Genomic DNA, 14,360 nt, shown 5'->3' with positions numbered 1-14,360 from the left:
ACCCGGCATGCGAATCAAGCGCTGGGTTGTCTATTTCAAGATTCCGGCAGAAACTGTCCCCAGCTCCAAGAGTTGCTGTGCCTGGAAACCGAGCGTTCAAACTAGTGGATTCATCCTGGCGCTCATTTCCACGTACGTGGTAGTATCTGGTGGGACACTTCCCACAGAATTCAGCCAGCACCCCCAGGAAAAGCCCATGCACAGTTTGGAAAAAAAAATACACAAACATACACCCAAGGTTGAAGTACTTACCTCTGTGCGAGACTGCAGTCTCTTGTTCATCTCATAGATTCGGTACTCTGGCTGTACCATGTATGGTGTATGTCTCCTATAAAATGGGCCGAAAGGAGAAGAATAGAAGGGGTCATGTGGTGTGCTGGACATCTTGCCTGCTTGTCGAAAATCAAGCTAAACAGAGTATCAGTAACGTCCATGCAGAGCACATGGGCTGTGTTCTTCACAGTACAAAGTAGACGCACGCACACGCTCACACACACACACACACACAGAGGCAGGCAGGCAGGCAGGCTGAACACACTGGCTGGGAACTGCTGTTGGAGCCCTCTATAGCAAGAGAGGAGAGGGAGAGGAGAGAGGAGGGAGGGAGGGAGGGAGGAGGGAGGGAGAGAGCACGGGAGAGGAGGGAGAGGGAGAGAGCAGGAGCTCCAGAGAGGGAGGGAGGTCGGGAGGGAGGAAGGGAGGGAAGGAGGGAGGGAGAGAGAGAGGGAAAGAGAGGGAGGGAGAGAGAGAGGGAAAGAGAGGGAGGGAGAGAGAGAGAAGCTGGATTGCTTTAGGCACCACTGCTTGTTTTTAAAGAAGCAGTTTGTGGAGAGGTCATTTCCTGTCCACACTGTAGACTAGTTCAAAAATATAATTCTCCTCGCAGTCTGACAGAGGTCTAAGGTTTGGTTTTAATTTTTTTCCTCCAGCCAGGACCCTTCACAACCTGATTGCTAAGCTTGTTAGCATATAGGTGGTTCAACTGCTGCCTGAGCAACTCACCCCTGACAGCCACACAGTTGTAATGGATCAGAAATATGATTACTACAAAATACAGAAACACGAGCATCGTGGGCCCCAGTATTGGAGCTGGGGATCCGCTCCATGCAAAGATTGCCCTCTGCACTAATCTCCCGTATAGTTTTGGTTTTACTTGCTGTTGTTCCAAGAGCTTGTCACAGTCTTCGCATTTCAACCCCTCCTCACTCCCTCTCCTCTCCATCACCCGTCTCCCCAGCCCCCTGCCTCTTCTCCCAAGCCTTCCTTCAAGCGGGTTTCAGGGGACCTGGACTCAGCTTACAGGCACATTTTCAGGTAAAAACAATCATTCGGAATATGGAATGCCTAAGATACATCCATGGAATGATGGTCTTTTTCCTAGGGAAAACAAAAAAAACAAACCAAAACTCCAAAAGCAGACCTCCCAATAAGATAGGAAAAACAAGAAAGAGAAAACTCCCACAAAAACGACCATGGAAAATTCAGTTGAGTAGGAAATTGCAAATAATTTAGGGATCATCCCTAAATAACATGTCCAACTGATGGAGACAAGGTCTTTATTTTCCAAGATTGGTCAAATATATAAGTCTTTCCCCAACTGTGATATATGGAAGAACTGAAAGAAAACAGCCCATGAGAAGGGACAGAATCTCTATAGAGAATTAAATGCTCTGCATGACAGTCAAATTCTGCTGGAACCAATGGTAACCAGGCATACATTCCTTAAACAAAGGCCAGACACAGAAAACGTAAATGTGTTGAGCTAATAATACCTAGCTAGGTCAGTGGTATTAAGGAAAGAAAGCAGAGACCACCAAAAAGCATGCCTCATGCAAGACCTGAATGTAAATGCATGCAAATGAGACATTTCTTCTTTTTAATAAGCAGATTAATTAACTTTCTGCCCCAATCATGGTTTGGGGGATCTCCAAGTCACTAGCCAACAGGGAATAAAGTATTGCTAATTCTTCAATTTACACTCTTAAGAATACTCAGAGTAGAAATGCCCCCAAATTGCTGTCTTGATAGTCCTTTTCCATAATTGCATGAAATGTCTGCAGAGTCCCCCCAAACTTCCCGTGCAGCCCCACGCAGTACTGTGGTTTGCCAGGATGAGATTAGGGGAAGCATTACACGAGGCGGCTTGGAGCTTGTTCGAGAAGACCCCAAGGCAGGCCAGCATGCTTGGTTTCAGGTTTCATTACAAATCCAAAAGCTGGACCAAATTTGCTGCAAGGTTTGTCAAAACACACAACCTTCTAAAGACAGGATTTCAAACAAATTTGCTGTGATTTATGTTTTGGGATGATGGCCACTGCAAACCTAACAGTTCCTTGTGTTTAAATTCTCAAAGATGTTCCAAGAGTTGAGTGCCCGCCTGCATTTGTGTTCACGCGGCTGTTTCAGTGCAAGAATCAAAGTCACACCTAGCAGGCGTGTGCAGCTCAGTAGTGATGCAAAAAGGAAAAGTCCAAAGATCCACACCGGGAACCCCTTTCTGAATCAGGTTAAGTTTTGCTCCCATTAATCCTGTGGACCAGTCCAAGTTATAATTGGAAATATTGCTTCCTGTTAATACCTAGAGTGCAAATTCAGAAATACCTGAAGCTTTATCGTCCTTGGTCGTCGTTGTTTCCCATCCCTCCCACTTCAATGGTCTCTAACCTGGTCTCCCTGGCCACAGATTCCCAGTTCTCTTCTAACTTGTGATTCGCCCTTCTGATAACCGGAATGTTGATTGTAGAAAAGGAAAACTGATTGTGTTCCATGCTTTCCCTTCAGTGTTTCTCTGCTGCCAGCAGGAAAATGTCCGGCTCCTGAGCATGGCACACAGGGCTGGTTGAGAACCGCACCGGCTCTCTGTCTGTCTCTCTCTGTCAAACACACACATGCACATGCACACACACAATTTACACACACACTCACAATTTGTTGATTTATTTGTTTGACTTAATCTTCCTGAAGTTACAATCTCGTTCCAGACATGCGCACATTTGTACTTTTGTCCCTTGTTTACCTGCAAACTCCTACTCATCCTTCTATCCAGTTAAACTCTCCCCTCCCCTCTGAAACATTTTCTGCTGCTCATTCATTAATTCATTTATCCCACAGATCATTCCATTCACAGTGGAAGGGCACGGGCTATCGCACCGGCCAGAATATATTTCAACCTGGGTTCCACCACTTACCTGCCCTGTGAACTTGAACAAGTGTGTCAACCTCTCTGTGCCTCATTTTTAAATTGGGGGCAATGACAGTAACAATCTATAAGGTTGTTGCAAAGGATCAGGTAATACACTGGAATGTATTAGAACCCACACACGTAAATGCTCAAGAAATGTTATTCTTTTTGGGGACTTTATTAATATGTGCTTAGGTGCTAGGGAACATCAGGACGTCAAGGTGGACATGGCAGATCGGTGCCCTGCCCTCCAGCCCCTTGTAATCTAGTGAGGGTAAGGAGGGGACAGCGTACAACTAATGAGCCTTGAGGAACATAATTTCAGCTTGTAGTGTGTGCTATGAAGGAAATAAATAAAAGGAAGAGATAGAAAATAATTTCCTCCTTTGGGTCAACAGTGTGCCTTCTGTTGGAGAATTTATATACGAACACGGTAATTGTTGTCGTTTATGAAGTACTTACTATGTGGCAGGCACTGTGCTGAGTGGTTTGCAAAAATACTCTTCATTAATCTCACAGTAAACCTACATGATTGATTCGATTACTCTCCCCATCTTACAGTTATGGAAACCGGGCCTTCGAGATGCTAAGAAACTTCTTCAAGATCATACAGTTAATAAGCGACAGGGACAAGATTCACAGCAGTCTGCCTGGGTCTTCAGCACTTTGCTGCTTGGAGCCCAGGTCCATCCTCATCTTTAGGGTGTCTCTGTTCTTGGCCCCTGGTGGCAAGCATGGTACCGAGCCCACAGCAGTTGCTCCGGCCAAATCTACCCAATCAAATGGAAGAAGAGGCAAGAGGATGAAGTGGCTCTCGTCACTTGGATTTTATTCTTTGTCTTGCTTAATTTCAGACATCCATTGTCCCCCTGCCCCCATGCCACCCAATCTCCTTGAAGCCTTGCCACTCTCCTCCCACCTTTCTTTTTGTCCAAATCCCCCAGCACATGCTCCCAATCTGTAGCGTTGGGTGTTTAATCCTTTGCATCACCAGGTTACCTGGTTGGTTCTGCCACATGTCTGTCTGCCCTGCTTCCTCGCTTCTTGGGGGACCAGTTATGACTCGTCTTATTATAGCCCAGGGTGAGGGTGAGAAGTGAAAGAAATTAGTGCTCATTTTGAGCCTACAAATCAACTCCTTTGGGAAACCCTAGGGAAATTCAATATGCAATATTTGTATACCACAAAAGGATGAACAAGCTTGACCCCCAATGCCACAGTTCTCTTAACCCCAAAGACTGGACCATGCTAGTTTCCATATCATTTTGCATGTTGAGGATGGAATGAGCTCCAAAGTCCTCGCACAGACATTCAAGGTGCCCTAAAAGCTGTCCCTGCCTTTAAGCTTGGGACCACATCTTGCTATATCCACCTTAGGTTTAACACAAAATGTTTATTTTTTCCTTTAATTTTAAATACTTACCAATAATTTACAAAAATAAAGAATTTCACATAAAATCCAGATTTTCATCTTCTCTCGAGAAATCCTAAACTCTGGCAACACTCGGCCCACTCCGGCCTGCATGGCACCCCAAGGTGGGACCTGCCTCTCAGTGCCCATTGAGTCACCACTGTCTCCATCAGTCTATGGTCTTCACCAGCCAATGTCCCTAACTTCCATTTACCTGCCTGGTCCCTCTAGGCTTTTAAGTCCTTGTTTCTTTCCTTAAGCCATCCGATTGCACCCTCTCCAATTCCTTCTACCAGGCTCCGTTTGCTTCAGAAAGCTGTCTTTCTCCCCACATTTCAGCCCCGTCCCCTGCCTTTTCTGTTTCTGTGCCCTGTGTTTTACTTTCTGCCTCTTCATTCAATAAGCATTTAACTAACATATGTGTAAGATACCGCTGAGATGTGGCTGGGGGATAAAGATCAACAAGGACGTATAACGCATGATCCCTGCTTTCAGGTGCCTTACAGATGTGCCAAAATATGCTGCCTTCATTCACAAGTGTATTTTGAGTCCTTACTAGGTACCTGTGCAGGTGCTGGGAGTATAGACCCAGGGACAAATCAAAAGTAAACACGGAACTAATCCCCAACTCTGCGGTCTGTACTGCAGAGGGGCAGTCTGGAAGAAAGAGGACAAACTTTGGAGCCTCACTGATCTGGCTGAAATCTTGAATCCCGCATTTAGCTGCATGACCTTGGGCACTTAAACTCTCTGTGGCTCAGTTTTCTCATCTGTAAAATGGAGCTTATAACAGTTCTGTGGTTCTTATTGGAATTAAATAGGTTAAAATATGTAAAACTAGAATAATGCTTGGCGATTGTTACTGTTCCTGTTAGGAGAGGTGACAGGGATTATGCAATCTCAGAAATAAATGTGAAGTGTGGAGGACAGGCTGGGACAGGGAGAAGGCATTAGCAGTAGAGAGAGGGCAGAAAACATCTAAGGCATAATGTGGCAGGCATCTTCAAACTTATAAATAAAATGCTAATCTACAAGGAGCCTTCAAGGAAGGAGAGATTTATTCAAACTAATTAAATCAAGGAAGGCTTCACAGAGGAGTTGGCATTTGTGTTTGGCCTCAAAGGATCTGTCAGAAAGACAAGATGAAAGTCTGAGAAAGGTCATGCCAAGCAGAGAGGGTGCCATGGAAATGAACATGTTCAACATCAAGCAAAATCAAGAAACTTTGTGAGAGGCCAGCCTGGTGGTGTAGTGAAGTTTGCGCACCGTGCTCCGGTGGCCCGGGGTTTGCAGGTTTGGATTCTGGGCGCAGACTGACACCCCACTCATCAGCCCTGCTGTGGCAGCTTCCCACATACAAAGTGGAGGAAGATGAGCACACATGTTAGCTCAGGGACTCTCTTCTGCAAGCAAAAAGAGGAAGATTGGCAACAGATGTTAGCTCAGAGCCAATGTTGCTCAAAAAAAGAGTTGTCATTGTCCAGGTATTTAAAATTTACAATCAGAGTCAACCCACCGTAGAGGAGGGCCTTGCTGACTATCCCAAAGGGCTGGCAAAGTTGTCCCCACCCTGCACTTTGGGAGGTGTCTTGGATTTCCTTTCTTGTGGTGTTCACTGTCATTTTCTGATGTCCTCATGACTAAACCAAATCTGGTAAGTAATTGTAATGACAAAGGAAGGCCATAGCCATTGAGAACAGCTCATTTCTTGAGTGGTCAATGGCAAAACCCAACTCTGCAACACGGACCATTCAATATCCATTTAATCCTTCCACAAGTGTCCATCGAGTGCCCACCATGTGCTGGACTCTCTTCTCTCAGACTCTCTGCTATCCGGCCCCTCCTACCCTTCCAGGCACCTCTGTGCCTCTCTTTCCTCCCATAAAGCTCCTTCCATTTCATTCCCAGGGCACATCACACTCTTTGCTCTAGATTCTAGAACCCTCCTCTCTTTGCCCCTGGCATGGCTAGTTCCTCCTTAGTCTTCAGTCTCAGTTCAAGATGTTACCTCTTCAGAGAGGCCATCCATGACCAAATTACCTAAGTAACCTATCCATGCCCCATCACTTTCTATCACTGAATTCTGTTTGTTAGGTCTCTAACCCTGATCACTATTTGTACTCACGTCTGTGTTTGCTATTTGTTTGTATATTTCCTGTGTCCGCCATGAGTTAATAAATTCATGAGTGGTGATGACACGTTGGTTTTATCCACCCATTTACACTCAGAATTTAACATGCTGTCTGACATACGTGGGTGCTCAGTATATTTCTATAAAATAAATGGATGAAAACTTATCGGTACGACTCTCAGGAGCTGACCCAGCAATTTATATCCCCTAATTCCAGGCCAGGATATCCATATAATAGGGATGTATAAAAGCTATTATTCATTCTTTCTCTCATTTATTTATTCAGAAAGTATTTATTGGGTGCTTACTACAAGTCAGGTACTATGCTAGTACTGGGCAAACCAAAAAGGGGCAAATTTGATACTGGAGAGAATCCATTTCCAGAAGCCATTTTCCTATAAGGCCCTTTGTCATCATGAATTGTTCAATATCTAAAAGATCTCAGAGCTGCTCTTGAGACTTCTGTAATCTACTTTTGACCCACGGGAGACCACGTGGCCAAGTGTCAAGACATTGCACTCTGGATCCCGTTTTGTCACTTCCTTGTTGTGTGAATCAGATTTCACACAATTATTGAATCACTGAAGTTAACTTCAGTTTCTTTATTTGTAAATGGAAATAATGTCCTAATTTCATGGGACCATTATGGGAATTAAGGAGGAAGACTTTCTGCTAAATAACAATAACTAACCCTTACATAGCTAGTACAAAATGTCAGGCATCATTCTAAGCACTTTATAAATATTAACTCATGTGATCCTCACAACAATCCCAGAGGATAAAGACTCTTATTGTCCTTATTTTATAGATAAGGAAGTGTAGACACAGAGAGGCTGAGTAACTTGCCCAAGGTTACCCAGGTGCTAATTGGTGGCATGGGAACTGAACCCAAGTAGTCTGCTCCTCTCTATTGATGCTTTCAACCAATATGATCCATGTCTCTGTCCATCTCCACACTAGGTTGTGAGCTGCTTATGAACAGAGAACAGAGCCAATGCTGATGACCTAGTGGTTAAAGTTCAGCACACTCCACTGGGGTTGTCTGGGTTTTGTTCCTGGGCATGGAAACACATCACTCATCTGTCAGTAGCCATGCTGTGGTGGTGGCTCACATAGAGGAACTAGAGAGACTTACAACTGGAATAAACAACTATGTATTGGGGCTTTCAGGAGGGAAAAAAAAGAAGAAGATTGGCAACAGATGTTAGCTCATGGCTAATATTTGCCAGCAAAAAAATTAATTAATTAAAAAGATAAAATTCTAAAAGTACATTTAGAAAAAAAGAACAGAAAATAGGCCTTTTGTAGCGTATGGTCGCATAGACATGTCACACATTTTGTCATAAAGAAAGAAAACTATAAATGAGAACATACAGTGTATCATTTGAGACTCTTTGCTTGCAAGTAAAAGAAAACTTAGTCTGAAAGTCATAAGTAAAAAAGAAAAGAAGTGAATTATTTGGCTCATGTCTTAGGAAAAGACAGAAGGATATGAATTCAGGTACGGCAGGATCCAGAGGCCCAAATGAAGCCCTGTAGGCTTTCCTCACTCACAGGTGGGTTTTTGTCCATGTGGTGACAGTGGGCAGGGCTGAGATCATCTCTGCCCAATTTAGCCCAGCAGAAAGAGAGTTTTCCTGCACAGGAATTCCTATAAAAATACCACCATTGTATCTCATTAGCTGGTTTGCACATAATTGCCCACATCTAAACCAATCCCTATGGCCAAGAGAGTGGCCAGTCCTGGATCACATGTCTACCTGTCCAGCCTGGGCCAAGGTTGATCCTTCTAAATCCAGAGATCTGATCAAATATCAGGGTCCTTTACAGAAGGTGGGTATAGTGGGTTGAACTGTGTCACCAAAAAATGTATGTTCAATTCCTAACCCCCAGTACTTAAGAGAGTAACCTTATTTGTACATAAGGTCTTGTGGATGTAGTCAAGTTAAAATGAGGTCTTATTGGATTAGGATGGGCCTAAATCCAACGGCTGGAGACATAGAGACACAGACACACATAAAGGGAAGACGGCCATGTGAAGAGGGATGCAGCAACAGGAGTGATGCTGTGACAAACCAAGGAACACCAAGGACTGCCAGCAACCACCAGAAACTAAGATGAGGCAAGGAAGGATCCCTTGCTAGAGCCTTCAGAGGGAGCATAGCCCTGCCGACACCTTGATCTCACACTTAGCACCTCTACAACTGTGAGAGAACACGTATCTGATGATTTCAGGCACCCAGTTTGTGGTACTTGGTGACAGCAGCCCTTGCCCTTTCACGGAGAAGGGAAATAGATCAGGCATGCCAAGGCTTCAATATTGAACCCCAAGGATGCTGGCCTAGCTCAGAACAACGTAAGTTGGAAGGGAATGCAAGGAGACCCTGCGTGTTGTCTCTTCCCGTACTCATAAGAGTAATAACAATAATAGCATCACTTACTGATTGCCTACTAATTGCCATGCAAATGTAGAGTCTGGTGCTTTACATAAAATTATATCTTCACAATGCCCCTGCTGAGTTAGATATCTTCTCCGCTATGCATGAGGAGTTACCATATACAGAAGCTGGTCCTTCTTAAATTATGGATAAGATCCCTGAGGGCAGGTTCTATATGTTACTAATCTTTATACGACACCCTCCCCCCAAGTCCCACACACATGTGCACACACACACAAGCACACACACACAGCACGCACACCACTTTAAACTGTGTTTGCACCAATAAAGTGTGTGGCAAATATTTCACAAATTAACAAACAGCAGTCTGTGCAAGTTAAATCTCTGACCGTTGCACAACCTTTTTTCTAACATACTAAAAATTCTTATCCTTGATATCACTTTTTTCTCCTCATGCTGTTTTACCAGATCTTACTCTTAGCACTGCCCCCCAAAACCCAATCTGCCAGAACTAGCCTTCCCGGTCCAGACTTCAGCCCCTGCCTCCTGCCTCCCTCTCTCTCCCTTCGTGATTCACTGGGAGCCCCTCAGATTGACCGCTGCTACCAGGACTCCGACAGACACCCTGAAGGATGGAGGAAAGACAGTGTGGCTGCACAGTCTTCCAGCGCCTGCCAAGGACAAACTTCTACAGCGTGAATTGGCCCTGGACAATCACTCGTGAACAAAGGCACTCCGATGCCCGAGCCTGCTCGGAATTGACTTCTGAGTCCCTCTATTATTGGGACTGACATCCGAAGTGTGTGTGTATTTTTCTTTCATAAAAGCCCTACCCTAATCCAAGATCAAACAATTTATTTTGGAAAATAACTGTACAGATGGTACATTTTCCAGAACCAGCCAGGTTTCCCCTGTCATTTGCCATCGCCTTTGAAGTATTTAATAGCCGAGGTAACTCGGAGAAACTACTGTGTTGCTGAAAACCGCACTTAGTATCTCTGCTGTTTGCTGGGGACTTCTCATTTCCCACTGCTCTTATCAGCCCACTTCATGCTTTTATCTGCTTTGTTTCCCAAGTGAGTTGTCATTACCTAGTTTTCCACACCTCATTTTTAAGGGCTGTGGAGGATTTCCTTATGAATGGACCTTAACTGATCTAACTCTCCCTTAGATTTGATATTCGCATTATTTCCAATTTTTCTCCAATACAACAATACTTGAATGAATATACTGATATCTTTTTTCCAGCTTTATTGAAGTATAATTGACAAATAAAAAATCATATCAGTTTAAGGTGTCCAAAGTGATGATTCAACATATGTATACATTGTGAAATGATTCCAAAAATCAAGTTAATTAGCACACCCATCACCTCACACAGTTGCCTTTTTTTGGTCATGGTCTCATATCTTTTTATACATCCAAATTTATCCACAAGAACATTCTAAATGTGAAATTATTTTAAGGCAAAGGGTACGTACTTTGTAACCATTAGCTACACGTTGCCAAATTGCCCTATAAATGAGTTAGAAGGATAAAGTTCCACCAGCAGTTTTCATGTTGACTTAGATTTTATGTTGGGAAACATGATCCATAGTTGTGAAACAAATTTGCACAATACTTCAAAGTGTGAAGAAAATGTGCAACGCACCTGATTTTCCCCACACGTACACTGTGGCGAAGACCCAATTGCCCATCTCTGTGAGCGTGTGTGTGAGTCCTCCAGCTATCACCCTCCCCTGGTGGAAGCTGGTGGCAGAGCATCCACTGCTTGATGCATGGTACTGTGGCTGACAAATCCCCCAGTCTATTCCAGTTTTTCACAGTCATCAAAAAGCAGGGCAATGAATATCTGGCCTTCATCCTTCAGGGTGCCTTCCCCAACTCCCCAATCTTTATTTCAACTTTTTCTTTGACTGCTTAACTGGACTAAGTGGCCCTGAGCCCTCTGCATAGAAACTAACACCCACACAGTATGATGTACTTTGCACATTGTGACAAACCAGGTCTGGATGCACTGATTGACAGGTAGCAAACATTTCAAAACATACATGTTGTGAGATGTTATCAGTTACAACCTAATTTCAAAATGAATTAGTATTTTTTATACACAGTCACCTGTATGCTCAATTCAATTGAACAAACATTTGTTGTCATCACAATGCATCAAACACTAGGCAAGTGTTGGGGACTGAGATGGTTAACTATGTTAATCAACTTGACTAGGTCACGGGGTGCCCAGATATTTGGTCAAATATTATTCTGAGTGTGTCTGTGAGAGTGTTTCTGGATGAGATTAACGTTTGAATTGGTAGACTGAGTAAAGCAGATTGCCATTGGTAATGTGGGTGGGCCTCATCCTATCGGTTGAAGGCTTGAAAAGAACAAAAAAGCTGACCCTCCCACAAGTAAGGGAGAATTTTCCTGCCTTCAAATTGGAAGTGAATTGGCTCTTTCCAGGTCTCAAGTCTGCCAGTCTTCAGACTGGGACTAAGACATCAGCAATTCCAGGTCTCCAGCTTGCTGACTCACCCTGAAGATCTGGGGGCTTGGGATCTACGGGTCAGCCCCATATCCATGTGAGTCAATTCCTTGTAACACATCTCTTGAGACAGAGATAGAGATAGATAGAGATATACATCCTATTGGTTCTGTTTCTCTGAAGAACTCTGACTAATAAAGATTTCGTGCTAAGAGTGGTTCTAGAGGAACAGAGTTTTAAGGATGAGTTTTCCGAATTCGTTCCGTGGTTCCTGGAATTGCCTCTCTAATCTGTTCAGATTTAAAGATGCTAATGACTCTATTTCCAGTAGTTCAGAGAGCAATGATAGTCCATGGCATGATCTGGCCATAGAGGTATGCAAAATATCACCACCGGATACTCCTGCTCACCCATTTACAAGAGGCAAGGATGGGAGTGACCATGTACATGACATTTCCAAATATCTTTGTCAAACTAATGAATATAATGGGATTGGCTAGTTGCTCCTAATGGTACTGGACAACATGGAGAAAAATGGGACAAGCTCAAGGATTCGAATTCTCAGCCCTGACAGGCATAAATGACCTGAAAGCTTCTCTGTGGGTTCTGAAGGAGTGCCTGGTCTCCTGTAGCTGTGAGGCTGAGATTGCTGGAAACCAAGCCCAGAAGCTCATCCAGTGACTGGCTGATTTACACCGTGAGCTGAGCTCCCAGCCTGGCAGGTAGTTCATTGTTAAAGTGAAGACATTCCTTGGGAAGGAAGGCAATCCTGAAAGTTGGAATGGGGGCATGTGGGAAGATCCTGATGAAGTGTGCGACACTGAGCCCCTAAATTCTGGTGAGTCTTCTTTACCAGGGAAAGAGGTCTTTTCAACCCCAGTGGGAGGTACCTCTCCACCCCTGTCTGAGGGGACTAGCTCTGCCTTGTCTGTGGAAACAGCAATGGTTTCCCCTGAGGCAGCTATTGTGCAAGACAATACTGATTCTTCCCAGGACCCATCTCTAACCACCTCTCTTTGTTTCTAGACCTGTAACTATGCTCAAGTCCCAGCAAGCCCCTAAAGGTGAGGTATAAAGTATGATCCATGATGAGGTACATTAAACTGCAAGAGAATTACTGGAGTTTTCTAACTTAAACAGACATAAATCTGAGGAACATGTGTGGGAACAGATATTAAGGGTACAGGATAATGGTGGAAGGAACAGAAAGTTGGATCAGGCCAAACTTAATGGTATGCACTCACTAAGCAGAGATTCTGTATGTAGTTGCAGCTCAAGGAGTGAGAAAGGGCTCTGACAGTTAATTTGTTTGGTTGGCTGAAACATGGGTCAAAAGGTGGCTCACCGTGAAGGAGCTGGAAATGCCAGCCCAGCCTCAGTTTACTGTAGGTGAAGACACACCTTTAACCCCAATTGTGAGAAAAGAATTTGTGAGGGGAGCCCCAGCATCCTTGAAGAGCTCTGTTATTCTTCTCTGCAGGCCAGATCTTACAGGGGGAACTGTGGTCACTGAAGTGGGAAATCTAAATGCAACAGGAATAATTTGATCCCAGGATAGTGGGAGCCAAGTGGAGGCACTCTGTGCAAGGCATGGTGGCCTGGTTACCATAATGGGCAGCAGAGTCAAAGCAGCGATCAGAACAGTCTGACTCACGCAGGACTATGACATGGACTAGTTGGTCATGGCGTTCCTAGAAGAGAAAGATAAGAAACCTACTAAATTCTGAGTTGATCTGCATTTGCAGAAAAGTTCTAGGTTAAGTGAACAAAAGCATAACTTGAATCGTAAAAACAGACCCCTTTATCAATGCCCAGACTTGAGCCAGTTTACAGACCCAGAATCCCTTGAATGAAGGGGAGCCTGGGCTGCTTTGAGGAAGGATCCCAGTGAATCCTCAAAAGTTTATAGTGTTAATCTTTCTCCCAGCCTTCCCCAATGGGATCCATGGCCTTTCACCAGGGTGACTGTGCACTGGGGAAAAGGAAGCAATCAGACCTTTCAGGAACTACTGAACCCTGGCTCTGAACTGGAACTGACTTCAGGGGACCCAAAACATCGCTGGAGTCCAGCAGTTACAGTAGGAGCTTATGGAGGTCAGGTGATCAAGGCAGAAGACAGACGGATCTTGGAGACTAACAGTGGATTATTGCAAGATTAATCAGGTGGTGACTCCAATTGCAGCTGCTGTACCAGATAAGTTTCATTGCTTGAGCAAATTAACACATCCCCTGGTACCGGTGCACACTATTAATCTGGCAAATGCTTTTTTCTCTATACCTGTCGATAGAGACCACCAGAAGCAGTTTGCTTTCAGCTGGCAAGGCCAGCAATACACCTTCACTGTCCTACCTTAGGGGCATGTCAACTCTCCAGCCTTGTATCATAATTTAGTTCACAGGGATCTTGATCATCTTTCCCTTCTACAAAATTTCACACTGGTCCATTACATTGGCGATATTATGCTGATTAGTGAACAAGTAGCAACTTCTCTAGACTTATAAGTAGGACATTTGTGTATAAGATGGTGGGAAATAAATGCAACAAAAATTCAAGGGCCTTATATCTCACTAAGATTTCTAAGGGTCCAGTGGTATGTGGAGACATTCCTTCCAAGGTGAAGGATATGTTGTTGCATCTTCTATAACCAAAAAGAGGCACAGCGTCCAGTGGGGTCTTTGGATTTGGGAGGGAACTTATTCCTCTTTTCAGTGTGTTACTCTGGCCCATTTACCAAGTGACTCAAAAGGCTCCTAGA

General features: G+C 44.2%; 1 protein-coding gene across 10 annotated transcripts in view; it reads right to left on the bottom strand.

Moving 5' to 3' along the window:
• LDB2 (LIM domain binding 2) overlaps nucleotides 1-658 on the bottom strand; it is a 357,228-nt gene extending 356,570 nt beyond the window's left edge. For 2 of the 10 annotated variants that reach the window (XR_006887970.1, XM_046656756.1), the window contains exon 1: nucleotides 253-656. Coding sequence is in view for 7 of the 10 variants with exons in the window: in XM_046656756.1 (XP_046512712.1) it covers nucleotides 253-384 (132 nt within the window). In the remaining 3 variants the exon portion in view is untranslated. Of the gene's footprint in view, nucleotides 1-252 lie in introns of all 10 variants that reach the window. The other 8 variants (XM_046656755.1, XM_046656754.1, XM_046656752.1 and 5 more) reach the window with 5 other exon arrangements.
• Between the last annotated feature and the right edge of the window lie 13,702 nt (nucleotides 659-14,360).

The sequence above is a fragment of the Equus quagga genome, chromosome 3, assembly GCF_021613505.1.
Source record: "Equus quagga isolate Etosha38 chromosome 3, UCLA_HA_Equagga_1.0, whole genome shotgun sequence".
NCBI classification, from domain to species: Eukaryota; Metazoa; Chordata; class Mammalia; order Perissodactyla; family Equidae; genus Equus; species Equus quagga.
The sequence above is the reverse complement of the archived record's forward strand: the minus strand, read 5'-3'. Positions and strand labels throughout refer to the sequence as shown.